This window comes from Heptranchias perlo, chromosome 4 (genome assembly GCF_035084215.1).
Source record: "Heptranchias perlo isolate sHepPer1 chromosome 4, sHepPer1.hap1, whole genome shotgun sequence".
Taxonomy (NCBI): Eukaryota; Metazoa; Chordata; class Chondrichthyes; order Hexanchiformes; family Hexanchidae; genus Heptranchias; species Heptranchias perlo.
The window spans coordinates 13,531,837-13,545,684 of record NC_090328.1 but is presented as its reverse complement, the minus strand read 5'-3'; the positions used below and the strand labels follow the sequence as shown (position 1 = coordinate 13,545,684).

At 40.5% G+C, this 13,848-nt stretch overlaps 1 protein-coding gene across 1 annotated transcript; it reads left to right on the top strand.

Moving 5' to 3' along the window:
- The first annotated feature begins 8,368 nt into the window (after positions 1-8,368).
- hmgb2a (high mobility group box 2a) lies at positions 8,369-13,646 on the top strand. Its single transcript, XM_067982490.1, has 5 exons — positions 8,369-8,471; positions 10,741-10,903; positions 10,992-11,134; positions 11,212-11,386; positions 13,041-13,646. The coding sequence occupies exons 2-5, from the start codon at positions 10,754-10,756 to the stop codon at positions 13,203-13,205; spliced, it is 633 nt and encodes a 210-aa protein (XP_067838591.1). The 5' UTR covers positions 8,369-8,471; positions 10,741-10,753; the 3' UTR covers positions 13,206-13,646.
- The last annotated feature ends 202 nt before the right edge of the window (positions 13,647-13,848 follow it).

Sequence of the window (13,848 nt, the reverse complement as noted above, 5' to 3'; positions counted from 1 at the left end):
AGAGATTTGATAGAGGTATTCAAAATCACGAAGGGTCCAGACAGAGTAGATGGAGAGAAACTGTTCCCATTGGCGGAAGGGTCAAGAACCAGAGGACATAGATTTAAGGTGATTGACAAAAGAACCAAAAGTGACATGAGGAAAAACTTCTTTACACAGCGAGTGGTTAGGATCTGGAATGCACTGCCCGAGAGGGTGGTGGAGGCAGATTCAATCATGGCCTTCAAAAGGGAACTGGATAAGTACTTGAAAGGAAAAAAATTGCAGGACTACAGGGGTAGGATGGGGGAGTGGGACTAGCTGGATTGCTCTTGCATAGAGCTGGCGCGGACTCGATGGGCCGAATGGCCTCCTTCCGTGCTGTAACCATTCTATGTTTCTAAGATATAATTGAGATGATGGAGCAGGTCAGTTAGAATACCTTGGAAATAATAACCACAATATAGTGCAGTTTAAGGGTAGGCTAATGATGGAAAAAAATGAAAATAGAAACATTCAGTTTTACAAATGCAAATTTTGAAGGCATGAAGAGTGAACTAAGGGAAATGAAGAGCACAGTTAGAAGGAAACTGCATGGAATAAAAGTGGATTATTTAGAAATACAGGCTACAGAACAGAAACATATAACTAGAGAAGAAGTGTAACAGAGGGAAAAGACCAATGTAGCTAGCAAAGAAAGCAATGTTGGGGTTAAGGGCAAAAAAAGTATAAAGCTGCAGTTAGCATGGTGGTCAGAGACAACTATAAAAACACAAGGTAACAAAGGTTAAGAAACCAGTCAGGAGATTAAATAGAAAAATGTGAAAATAGCACGGAATATTAAAAGAAATATGTAGCATACCTATTAATTTATATGCAACAAGCAGGTTAATAAAAGGAAACGTGAGGCCATCGATAATCCCAAAAGTAACTTGATATTAAATGACCATGGGGCATCAAATATCTATAAATATTAAAAATCTTAACACTCATTTGTATCCCCTTGTGGGAGAGACTAGAACTAGGAGACACAGTTTAAAAATAAGTGGTCTCCCATTTAAGACGGAAATGAGGAGAATTTTTTTCTCTCAGAGGGTCGTGAGTCTGTGGAACTCCCTTCCCCAGAGAGGCAGGGTCACTGAATATTTTTAAGGCTGAGTTAGATAGATTCCTGATTAACAAAGGAGTCAAAGGTTATAGTAGGTAGACGGGAAAGTAGGGTTGAGGTCACAATCAGATCAGCCATGATCTTATCAAATGGCAGAGCAGGCTCGAGGGGCCGACTGGCCTATTCCTGCTCTTAATTCATATGTTCATGTACTTCCTGTCAACTTTTTCCATTATAAATTCCAATGGCCATATTTATTGTGGAAACTGTCAATGTAAAATTGTGATGCTGTAATTACATCCATCTCCACCTCCCCTCCCACCTGTGGAGGCACTTTAGGGAAGGGTGTAATTATAGGATGACAAGTTTAGATTGGTTATTCCATTATAAATGTGATAGGAATGTATAACACAAATATAAAATAAGGCCATAATGTATGACTTTAAAATAGAGACAAAATTATGTCTACAAGCCTTAGTCCAATTATCCCTGCCTTACTTGAAGACTACACTTAATCTTGTCAATCTTCTGTGGTGTTGCATACAGGAAGTCTAGTACTAAATGAATTGTCCCATGTTCATGGAACAGACCATGGAGAGTCTTCCCAACAACGAAGTTAAATGTCCTCCAGGGGAAGCGGGGTAGTGGAAGTACTAAAAGAAATAGAAGTCACAGATAAGATAGTCACCACGTGTCTGAAGATAAAGGAAAACAAAGTAACAAACTTAGATGGTCTTCATACAAGTGTATTTAAAGAAGTGGCCAGAAAAATCGGTCATGTCCTTGCCACTATCTTTAGGGGAACATTAGAAATGGGATTACTCCCCAAGGATTACAAAGTAGCTAATGTAACACCAATATTCAAAAAGGGGCATGGGGACTGATAGAAATGCAATATTTTGTTTATCTGGGTTTGGCTTTGTAACTGTCCCTTTAAACCTAGTCATAAAAAGTTTAAAGCCAACTGCAATTAAAAAAAACCATGATCCAGGCAAACTTGGTACGTATATTGCAAAGTTGCTTCAAACTCGTTTTCAAACTGTAGGTTTCAGGGAAGGAGCCAAGCTACTTTTAAACCATAACCATACCCTGTATTATATAGCATCTTTAACATAAAGGGAAAAATTAGGAGGCCTGTCCAAAATCTTGAGGTGATGAGTTTTGAGGTTGTTATTAAGATGTAGAGAGGGGTTTAGGGAGGGAGTTCCAGAGAGTAGGACTTAGGCAGCTGAAGGCTCTGCCATCAACAGTCGGGCAAAAAGATGAATAGAAGGGCCGAGTTAGAAAAGTGAAAGTTCAGGAAGAGATACAGGACTGAAGGAGATTGCAAAGATTGATGGAGCAAGGCCTTGGAAGGATTTTTAGATGAAGTCAAAAATTTTGAATTTAACATCCTGGGAGACAGGAAGCCAGTGTAGGTCAGCAAGGACAAGGACAAGGGGATGGGCAGGCAGGATTTACTGTAAGACAAGGTATATGTGGCAAAGTTTTGACCAAACTGAAGTTTATGGAGGATAGGAGGCCAGGAAGCAAAATATATTTGAGTCTGAAGGTGACCAAGGCATGAATAAGGATTTCAGCAGTGAGGGGTGAGGCAGAAGCAAACAATCTTGGTAATGGATTGGATGCAGGGTCTAGTGCTCAGCTGAGCGTTGAATAGGGCATCAAGGTTATAAACAATCTGGTTCAGGCCAAAAGAGAATGGCTCGGGAGGGGGATGGAGTTAGTAGCAGGGGAGTAGTTTGTGGTCAGGATGAAGATGATGGCTTCAATTTTCCCAATGTCAAATTGGAGGAAGTTGTGACTCGTTTAGGACTTGATATTGGACAAGTAGTCTGTCAGCACAGAGGCAGTCAGTGAGTGGTGGAGGAGAGGGAAATAATGGTGTGGTGGAAGCGATGCAGCCAGTGCCTCTCCCATTTACTGACAATGCACTACATTGGGATAGGTAGGAATAGGACCATGCAAGGGTAGGCCTAAAGAGCTAGATGACAGAGGAGTGTTAGAGGAGGTTATTGTGGTCAACTGTATTAAATGCTGTGGAAAGGTGAAGGACAGAGACTGCTCCACTTGTTGAGTTAAATGTATACCAGCCAATTATTTTTCAATACAAGTGTCAAGTTATAAAAATCCAAACAAGAGAGAGTCTAACCACCTCCCCTTGACATTCAACGGCATTACCATCGCTGAATCCCCCACCATCAACATCCTGGGGGTCACCATTGACCAGAAACTTAACTGGACCAGCCATATAAATACTGTGGCTACGAGAGCAGGTCAGAGGCTGGGTATTCTGCGGCAAGTGACTCACCTCCTGACTCCCCAAAGCCTTTCCACCATCTACAAGGCACAAGTCAGGAGTGTGGTGGAATACTCTCCACTTGCTTGGACGAGTGCAGCTCCAACAACACTCAAGAAGCTCGACACCATCCAAGATAAAGCAGCCCACTTGATTGGCACCCCATCCACCACCCTAAACATTCACTCCCTTCACCACCGGCGCACTGTGGCTGCAGTGTGTACCATCCACAGGATGCACTGCAGCAACTCACCGAGGCTTCTTCGACAGCACCTCCCAAACCCGCGACCTCTACCACCTAGAAGGACAAGGGCAGCAGGCACATGGGAACAACACCACCTGCACGTTCCCCTCCAAGTCACACACCATACCGACTTGGAAATATATCGCCGTTCCTTCATCGTCGCTGGGTCAAAATCCTGGAACTCCCTTCCTAACAGCACTGTGGGAGAACCGTCACCACACGGACTGCAGCGGTTCAAGAAGGCGGCTCACCACCACCTTCTCGAGGGCAATTAGGGATGGGCAATAAATGCCAGCCTCGCCAGCGATGCCCACATCCCGTGAACGAATATATAAAAAAAAACTTCAACCAGTGAAAGTGTATGAGTTTTTTTAAAAATTCATTCTCGGGATTTGGGCATCACTGGCAAGGCCATCCCTAGTTGTCAAGCAGGTGGTGGGTCTTCTTCATGAACCGCTGCAGTCCATGTGAAGGTGCTTAACTGTTTTGATACAAGTGGCTTATTAGGCTACTTCAGAGGGCAGTTAAGCGTCAACATCATTGGTGTGGGACTGCGATAACATAGGCCAGACCGGGTAATGATGGCAGGTTTCTTTCCCTAAAAGGACATTAGTGAACCAGTTTGGGTGTTTACGACAATCCGACAGCTTGATGGTCACTTTTACTCTTACTGGAGTTTTAATTCCAGATTTATTTTTTTAAAAACTCAATTTAAATTTTCAAACTGCCATGGTGGGATTTGAACGTTCATTCTCTGGATTAGTCCAGGCATTTTGATTACTAGTTCAGTAACATAACCACTGCAATTAACACCTGACAAATTGAATATGGTACTATATTATTGAAGTATCCTGAACTGAATTTATGCAAACAATTAAAATGTCCACATCAAGGTTGTTGATTTATATCACTGCAGCTGGTATGAAGTAAACTATTTTAACTTTAAGACATTTTTTCATTCTCAGAAGAGTCCAGTAATTTTTACTAACTTGTATATTCAACCACCATTCGGATGCCAATGAGCTGATTCTGCATATGTAATTCCCTGACCAGTTTGATCGGAATCACTCTTGTGATGTGCTCAATCTGGTATGAGTATAACTGCCCCAACTTCTGTGTTAAAGCATTCAACCACCAATATTAACTCTCTCAAGTTTACAAACAAAAGACTCTTTAAACAGATGACAATCTGGATGATGTGCAGAATGATTCAGAACTCTGACCCATTCTTGCATCAACAAGCCATTGAGGCAGCCTCTCATTTGATGTGCTGATGTAAACATCTTTGGAATGCCAATCTATTTAGTCGTTAGGCCTGGTCTAACTTTATTATTTGTTTTCCAAAGATTATTCCTTCACCTCCCTACATCTGATTTTAACTAAAAATGGAGGTCCCTGAAAGATCTTTGTTGAGTCACACCTTTGAAATGGAAGTATTTTCAGAGATGAGCTCAATCTGTTGTTTGAAGCTGACTTCAAAATGTGACCTCGAGATCTGACGAGCTACAGTTCTGACAGTCTAAAATCTTTTTCCTAAGAGACACTTGCTCACTTAATTCCAATTTCTACTTTATAAATCAAGAAAATGCATATTAATTTCAAGAAAAAAATCTCCCATTGACCATCTTAGTGTTATCTCAATCTAGTTTTTCTCCAGACTTAAGAAATGTTCTCACCTCCAATAACATTCAAGAGAAAGATGAATCTGACCCTTGTATACCCTTCTCCAGGCACTATTTGTGCCAATCAGCTTTCAAAGTCTTGACTTTAATGCTACATACTACATTTGTAGGATTTGCAAATGTCATAATTCAGAAAGGGCCGATGTTATTAGCATAGAAAACTTAACTGCTAGTGAGAGAATATCTCAGCATATAGCGCCACAGAGTCACCCTCAGGGTATGGGACCCTGCCAGTGCACTGGTAAAAGAACTGTAATTTTTATGCCAGGCCTAAGAGGATATAGTTGACTCAGATGCATCTGTGGAATTTTAGTCAGGGCTCAGCCATAATATGCACATGGTTTTTTAAATTTACAAATTCTTTTAAAACCAGATTTTACTCAAGCTATGACTTTCAACATTAGATTACTAAATATATTCAGCACCCTGGTGAAATAGATCACATTGGCCAACAGCTCTCAGGACAAAACCATGGATATCAGAATACTCCAGAATGTTCCTGTTGTGGCCGAGATTACAGGATTGTGACTTCAGGAAGTTAGATATTTCATCCGAACTCAGTGGTCTGACCATCAACTTGAACAGTAAAACAATCCTGCCAACCTGAGACTGGACTCATCTGATATTCAGCAAAGTCCAACTGACACTGTAAATACAGCAAGTCCTTTGCTGCAAAATGATCATGGCTTCTTACCTCAGAAGTAGGTTTCAAATCAGGAATAATTTGAACTTACAACAAATTGCATTTATATAGCGCCTTTAATATTGTAAAACATCCCAAGGCAGTTCACCAGAAAGTGTAATCAGACAAAGATTGACACTGAGCCAAAGGAGGAGATATTAGGACAGGTGACCAAAAGCTCAGTCAAAGAGGTAGGTTTTAAGGAGGGTCTTAAAGAGATGGAGAGACAGATGTTTAGGGAGAGAATTCCAGAGCTCAGGGCCCAGACAACTGAAGGCACGGCCACCAATGGTTGTGTGAAGGAAGGGGGGAATTGGACAAGAGGCAAGAATTGGAGGAACACAGAGTTCTCGAAGGGTTGTAGGGGGTTACAAAGCTAGAGAGCGGTGAGGCCATGGAGGGATTTGAACACAGGGATAAAAGTTTTAATATTGATGTTTTGCTGGACCGGAAACCACTGTAAGTTAGTGAGTTGTAAACAATTTTACAACACCAAGTTATAGTCCAACAATTTTATTTGAAATTCACAAGCTTTCGGAGGCTTCCTCCTTCCTCAGGTGAATGTTGTGGAGCACTTCAAATAAAATTGTTGGACTATAACTTGGTGTTGTAAAATTGTTTACAATTGTCAACCCCAGTCCATCACCGGCATCTCCACATCGTAAGTTAGGGGTGATGGGTGAACGTGACTTGGTGCAACTTGGGATACAGGCAGCAGAATTTTAGATAAGCATAAATTTATAGAGGATGGAAGCTGGAAGGCCAGCCAGGAGATCATTGGAATCTTCGAGTTTGCAGATAACAAAAGCACGGACGGGGGTTACAACAGCAAATGGGCTAAGGCAAGGGCGAAAACTGCCGATATTACGGAGGTGGAATGAGGCAGTCTTGGTGACAGAGGATATAGGGTCAAAAAGGACACTGGTGTTGCAGTCTGGTTCAGCCTGAGACAGTGGGCAGGGAGGGGGAATTAAATCAGTGGCTAGGGAATGGAGTTTGTAGCCAGGATTCAAAGATGATGACTTCAGTCTTCCCAGTGTTTAATTGGAGTAAATTTTGACTCATCCAGGACTGGATGTCAGAAATGCAGTCTGACAAGAGTGGACGGGTCAATAAAGCCTGATGTAGTCAGCATACATATGGAACCTGACATCGTGTTTTTGGATGACCTCATCAAGGGGCAGCTGTTGATGATTTTGAGGGCATGGAAAACAGTGCCATCATTGCAGAAAACGGATTATCTGCCCATTTATCTCATTACTGTTTGTGGAACCTCAAATGTGTGTAAATTGACTGCCATCTCCTTATATTACAACTTCAAAAATACTTTGTTGGCCGTGGTGCATTTGGGATTAGAAAATGCGTTATATAAATGCAAGCTCTTTTCTTTTAATATTAAATCAACAAATATAGAAATCAATTCTCAAGGTACCATGCTTGCAGTGCACACTATTGTAAACCGTAGGCAGATATATAATCTCAGGAAACCCCCGCTAATGCTTCGGGTTGTGACTACTGGATTTTTAAAAAAAATAACCACCTATACAGCAATTACTAAACGTAAAATAAAAGAAGCCAAAGTCTACCTAATCCGCCTTCTGGTCGCACAATGTTGATTAGTTGGCTAATCTTGTCCCTATCAATTAGTCTCAACAACAGAACCCCCCCCCAACCCCAGACTCGACACGAGGAAAACTCCTCAAAAACCAGTAAACACGATGAAATTATTATCCAACAAACCCACAAGTAAATGCTTAGCCAGTATTGTGTGTGTTTTTTTTTCCTCTCTTTTTTTTTTGTTTGATTTCGCAGGGGCTCGGTCTCTCTAAAGTTGCCCTTGACACTCCACTGGTAACTCTGCCGAAGGCTCCCGCTGACACCTGTCCTTTTGTCTCTCCTGCGCTCGAGCGTCGCCGGCCGTTTCAGGTTTTAAAAAATAAACACGTCACAAAATTAACGGAATCAATGGGCGGAACCGTCACCCGGTCGACCAATCAGCTTCCGAATTGCAATCATTTCGCAGTGGGGGGGTGGGGGCAAGGACGAAAACAGAAGCCCGCCGACCAATCAGATCGTGACCGCCTGCGATTCAAACTGGTACATCCCGTAGCGAAGGGAAAAAAAAGGGGGGAGGGGTGGGGATGATTTTTGTCCGGGGTTGGGGGGGGAGGGAACGGTTTGACTGTTTGTCGAGCGAGGCTAGGTGGGGGAGCGCAGCCGAACTTGATGGCGGCGCGCGCCTGCCTGCCCCGCCCTCGGAGCTCGATTGACGTGGACGCTAACCAATAGACCAGCCCCCCCACCCCCGCCGTGCCCGCCTCCCGACCAGTCAGCGCTGACGGTGGGCGTGATTGACAGGGAATGAAAGGGGGGGGGGGAGGAAACGTGTAAGAAAGTTAGGGTGAACGGTAGCATAGTGGGAACCAGCGCCCTGTGTAGCTTTGTAGTCCATTGACGCGTTGTGTAGTGTGAGCCTGGTACGTATCCCTATGTATATAATGGAACAGTGTGTGTGTATATACGGGATGTTTTTCCTTAAGCGTTGTATTTTAAAAAATATCATTCTGATCGACCTTTTTTTTTAAAAAAAGAAAATAGATTAACCGTGAAAATATAGGGTTTTTTTTTTACTTAAAAAAAAGTGCCACAACCTCTTGGTTTTTTTAAAAAAAAACGTTCAGTTCAACTAAATGCATTTAAAGTGTGTGGTGAGGGGAGTCCGTTTTCAAGAAAGATTTGATTTAAAAAAAAATAATTTAAAGAAAACCCTCGCGTGAAGTTTTATTTTGTAGAGAGAAATTAACTTTTGTCTGTGTGCGTGTTCTTGGAGTGCTCTCGAAATCTGGAGTTGTGAAAAGGGGGAAGGAAAATAATAAAAAAAAAAGGGCTTGCGTTTGGAAATGGCCGCCTCTCGGTAGCGGTGCTGATAATGTGTCCTCGTAATGGAAGTGCGCAGTGATTGCTCCCGGCAGCGACTTGCTGAGATTTACATTTTCCTCCCGTCTGATGACTTTTTATTATTTTTTTTACAAAGAAAAATATATACATTTTTTTTTCAAAAAGCCAAATCTGCAATCATTCATGTAATTTAATTTTGTGTGTGTGTGTGTGGGGGGGGGGGGTTTAGTAGTTGTTTGTTTTTGGTCAAGAGCCCTGGAGTTACTTGTGTTTGTGCAAGTGCTGCTCCATCTGGTTGGTATTGTGTGTGTGTGTTGTGTGTAAAATGGAGGTGGATGGACGGCGAGGCAGTTCCACATCTGCTACGCAGCCCGCCCTTTCTTTCATTCATTTTTTCCCCTTTTTTTTTTCTTTCTTTTTCTTCACCCACCTTCCCTTTCTGAAGTTTTTTAAAAAATGTTTGGCGATACATACATGTGTAATAATCGCGCGCGCGTAAATACATAAAATAATCTTTAAACATTTTTTTGGGGGGGGGGGGGGAGGAAAAAGTTTAAATCGTGCGTGTGCATATAATTTTTTTAAAAATCATTCCTTTCACATTAATTAGGACAAACTTTTCTCGATTTGATTCAACTTTTAAATAGAACGTTCTTTATACATAAGTTTGATATGGAAGCACTAATTTTTTTTATATATTTAAAAATTAGCAATGGTATGTAGCATGGCCGTTTCTTGATTCAGTACAATTTCTCTTGCAGGTGTTTTTCCCTCACTTGTAAGCATAAAGTTGTGTAGGTTGAGTTATAGTTGAGCAAAAGATTGGTGCAAGATTTTTAAAATCGGATGTTTACTAGTAGTTATTAAACAGTTACTGAGAGTAGGATGTTGGTCTGGCGATAAGGAGGGGAGGGTTGATGAATATTTCAGTCAATGTTAAATAAAAGGAGCACCACCTGCATTCCTACCACACAGTGTCATTTTAGACAATTTTTTTTTTAGATGTAATGAGCAGGAAAGACATTAACTAATTGCTTGTCTGGAGTGTACTTTGTTTTTCTTGGGACCTACGTTGACCGGCAACATGAACCACAGAAGTTTACCGCACATAAAGAGGCCATTCGGCTCATTGTGTCTGCGCTCGAGCAATTCAAAACTAATCCTTGCCATAGCCTTGTATCATCCTCTGATAGAGCCATAGACATTATATGTTAAAGCACAGTGATATGTTTTAGAGGTGCATCTGTAGAGACTTGTCTTCCTTCATTAAATTGCATAAAATCAAATTATTTTACAGACTAAATAGAAGCTGACTTTGTTTACAAAAAAAACTTCACCAAGTTTACAATAGTTGCAAATAACACTTCAAGTCAAATCCTCCTAAACTGCCAGAATTTTAATTTTCCATAAAATTTGGAGTACAAACTGAACCATGTGCTTATGATGGTTTTAATGTCGTCCAAAATTCATCCCTCAATCAACACCGAAACATTATCTGTTCATTTATCACATTGCTGTTTGGGCTGTGGTAATTGGCTACTGCCTACACTTCAAAAGTAATTCCCTGGCTGTGAAGCACTTAGGATGTCCTGAAGACACGGATATAAATGCAAATTCATTCGTGCTTAAACTCAGTGCTTAAAGTGACTTGATGCGAAAACTGCTGAAGGAAAAATAAGCAATTACCAAATCAGCTTGATGACTTTTCATGAATGGAGAGAACTTCTCGGGGCAACATTTATATCCTTAAACTGAACTCCATGTCAATGTATACAAAAGCATTTATATTTTTAGTCTTACTCAAATGTCATGCTTTGGATACCCGAACATTTTTATTTTGTATTGTAGATACAAACTGGTCATGGTTAGAAAAGATCCCAATAGGCCCCGGGGCAAGATGTCCTCATATGCATACTTTGTGCAGACTTGTCGAGAGGAGCACAAGAAGAAACACCCTGAAGCCAGTGTCAACTTTACAGAGTTCTCCAAGAAATGTTCAGAAAGGTGGAAGGTGGGATTGATTTGAGCTTTACATTTTGGAACACTGTTTCAAATTTCTTTTGTGTATTTGTAATAGCTTAAATAGTTTTCTTTTTTAGACCATGTCTGGCAAGGAGAAGTCAAAGTTTGAAGACTTGGCAAGGAATGACAAGGTCCGTTATGATCGAGAAATGAAGAACTATGTTCCTGTTAATGGGGACAAGAAAAAGAAGAAGGATCCAAATGCCCCCAAAAGACCACCGTATGTACTGCAGTTAAAGAGCTTGATTTTTTTTCAGCTGAAATCTTGTTTTTTAAATAAGTTGTTTATCCTTGCAGATCAGCATTTTTCATTTTCTGCTCTGAGAAGCGTCCAAAGATCAAGAGTGACACTCCTGGACTGACCATTGGCGATGTCGCTAAGAAGCTGGGGGAGATGTGGTCTACAGTGCAACCCAAGGATAAGCAACCATATGAGCAGAAGGCACTTAAATTAAAGGAGAAGTATGAAAAGGTAGATAGCACATTTGAAAACTTTGGCTGTTATGTTACTTATGTCTGGTGTGATTTATTCTTTTCCTGCCTCAACTCTTCTGAAAAAAGAAAAATCTTAATATGAACAGGTTTCTACTTTTCATGTTAACTACAAAGTTACCTTGATTTATTTGATTCTGTGGGATTTACTTAATTCTTTATATTAAACCTAACGTGGAGAAGTTACGTATTCATTTTGAGATGTAGGTTCATTTCTAATCTGGTACTTGTAAAGAGTATCCATTAGAAATCATATTGACAGTAGTTTTCAACTCAAATAAGAAAATGATAAGAAGAAACTCTAGTTTCATAATAGGTGGGAGTGTCTTTAGCCCAATATAAATGTCTGAATTTAAGCCCAACTTCGTGTATTTCTTTCTATGGTGCTTGTTGCCCTCAGGCCTGACAGACTACAACTTCAGCTGGGTGGCTGAATGCATGTGAAAGTGATGGGGTGTGATCACTTCCATAATTTAATTTCATACCCTTAGTTACTGAAGAATACATTTATATATCTATATTGTATAGTCCTGCATCTAGCACATATATGCTGCACCACATTTTGTCCATTACACTTGGAGCAAAAATGTTGTCATTACTGACAGCCATTTGACTGCAGAAATGCCTGACGACCAGCTCCTCTGGAATTTGAGGTCTGTTTTGTGTCTGAAGCTTCCATACTTGTGCAAAATCTGTGGATCTCTGGGGTCTCTAGGTAGTCTCAATCCATTAGTACCTTTGGTGCCAGTTTATGCTTGCATGAGTTAAGCCCTGGTACACTGCTGCTTCCAGGCTCTGTGCTTAAATACTGCTAGATCCCAGATGTCTTCATCCCTAGAAATACACACACAGGTGCTGCCACATCAAAAGATCATCCTTTCACTTATGAGTTCTTCCACATTATCCTTTCTCTCCAAGTTCTGCAAAGTCCTATTCCACTTCCAATCCCACGTCAACTCCAAACTCTCTTGCAGCTTCAGTACAATGTTTGATAATTTCTCACCTATATGTATTGCACAACCTTACAGATGACTTGGATCTTAGTACTCAGCTCTGAGTTGGTGCATGTTAGCTGTTATCTTGCTGCATACCTTGGACTGTATGGATTCATTACATGAGGAAAGGTGTATATTATGAGAGTCAGAGGCTTGGAGAAAGTAGTGAGGAAGTGTGAGAATTAGAGTTGGGTGCCGACTGATAGAGATGACGATGAATGTGTATGATGCACACACAGAGGGAGACAGACTGGAAGACAAAAAGAAACAGACAGATTATGTAGTGGAAGAGAAGCAGAGTTGTGGGAATAGATTTTTTTTTAAAAAACTGAGCATGGGAGATATATTACAGAAAGTTGATGTTTGAATCACTCTTGTTTGGGGAGGGGAAGTAAATTCTGACAGTCTGTTCTTATATGTCTAACTCTCTTTATTAAGTAACTGGACACCTGCCTGACATAAGTTTACCACATTTTCCAGCATATTGGTCTGTCATGTTTTTGCATTAAGCTGCTAAAGCTCTTGATTGGTAGGCAGTGGAAGATGCTAGCTTTATTTTGAAACAATAGCCTAGTAAATAGTTGAAGTATAGGTAAATAGTATTGAATGTGTCATGGTAACTGTTTTCTTGCTTTCTAGGAAGTTGCAGCATATCGTGCCAAATGCAAGGGTGAAACTGGTAAGAAACCTGCTGCTAAGCCAGCTCAGGCTGCAAAGAAGAAGAAGGAAGAGGAGGAGGAAGATGACGAGGATGAGGAGGATGAAGATGAGGAAGAAGAGGATGATGATGAGGATGACGATTAAATAACTACAGATGTAAAAAAAAAATCTTTGTCTAAGCTTGATCTATTTTTTTTGCAAAGACAGGAAATGTGAACTCATTTGTAATTTGGATCAATGGCTTAGGTGTAAAGAAACTGTACAAAACTGTGTATAGTTAGTGTTGTATTTTTACACTGCGTAGCCAGGCCCTGTACTGTTTTAATTGTAAGTAGCTGATTTTTTTTAAAGGCACTGCCTTTCAAGAAGAGAGGGACTCCAGAGTGATGGAATGTTTTTGCCTATTTAATGTTTTGTGTGAAATTTTCAATGGCAAAAGTAGTGAGGATTTTTTTTTGTCATGCAGTTAATACCAATTTTTTGCAGATGGTTTTTGTAGATCTTTTGTCACTACATGTGATTGCTAACTTCTCATGGTTAGATCATGATAAGAATCAATACTTTTTTAATAAAACTGAAACATTATCTTGTGGTTGACATTTATTTTTACATTAAGATGCTTAGACAAGCACAGTTTAGAGAGATTGCTACTATAATCAATGCAAACTAACCTGGATATAACAGCACAACATTCCAAATTATTGAGGCATACCTGGCCAGTGAGCTTGAGAAATTTTGAATATAAATATGGTCTTTCCTATAGTCACTTGGAACCTCATGCTCAATG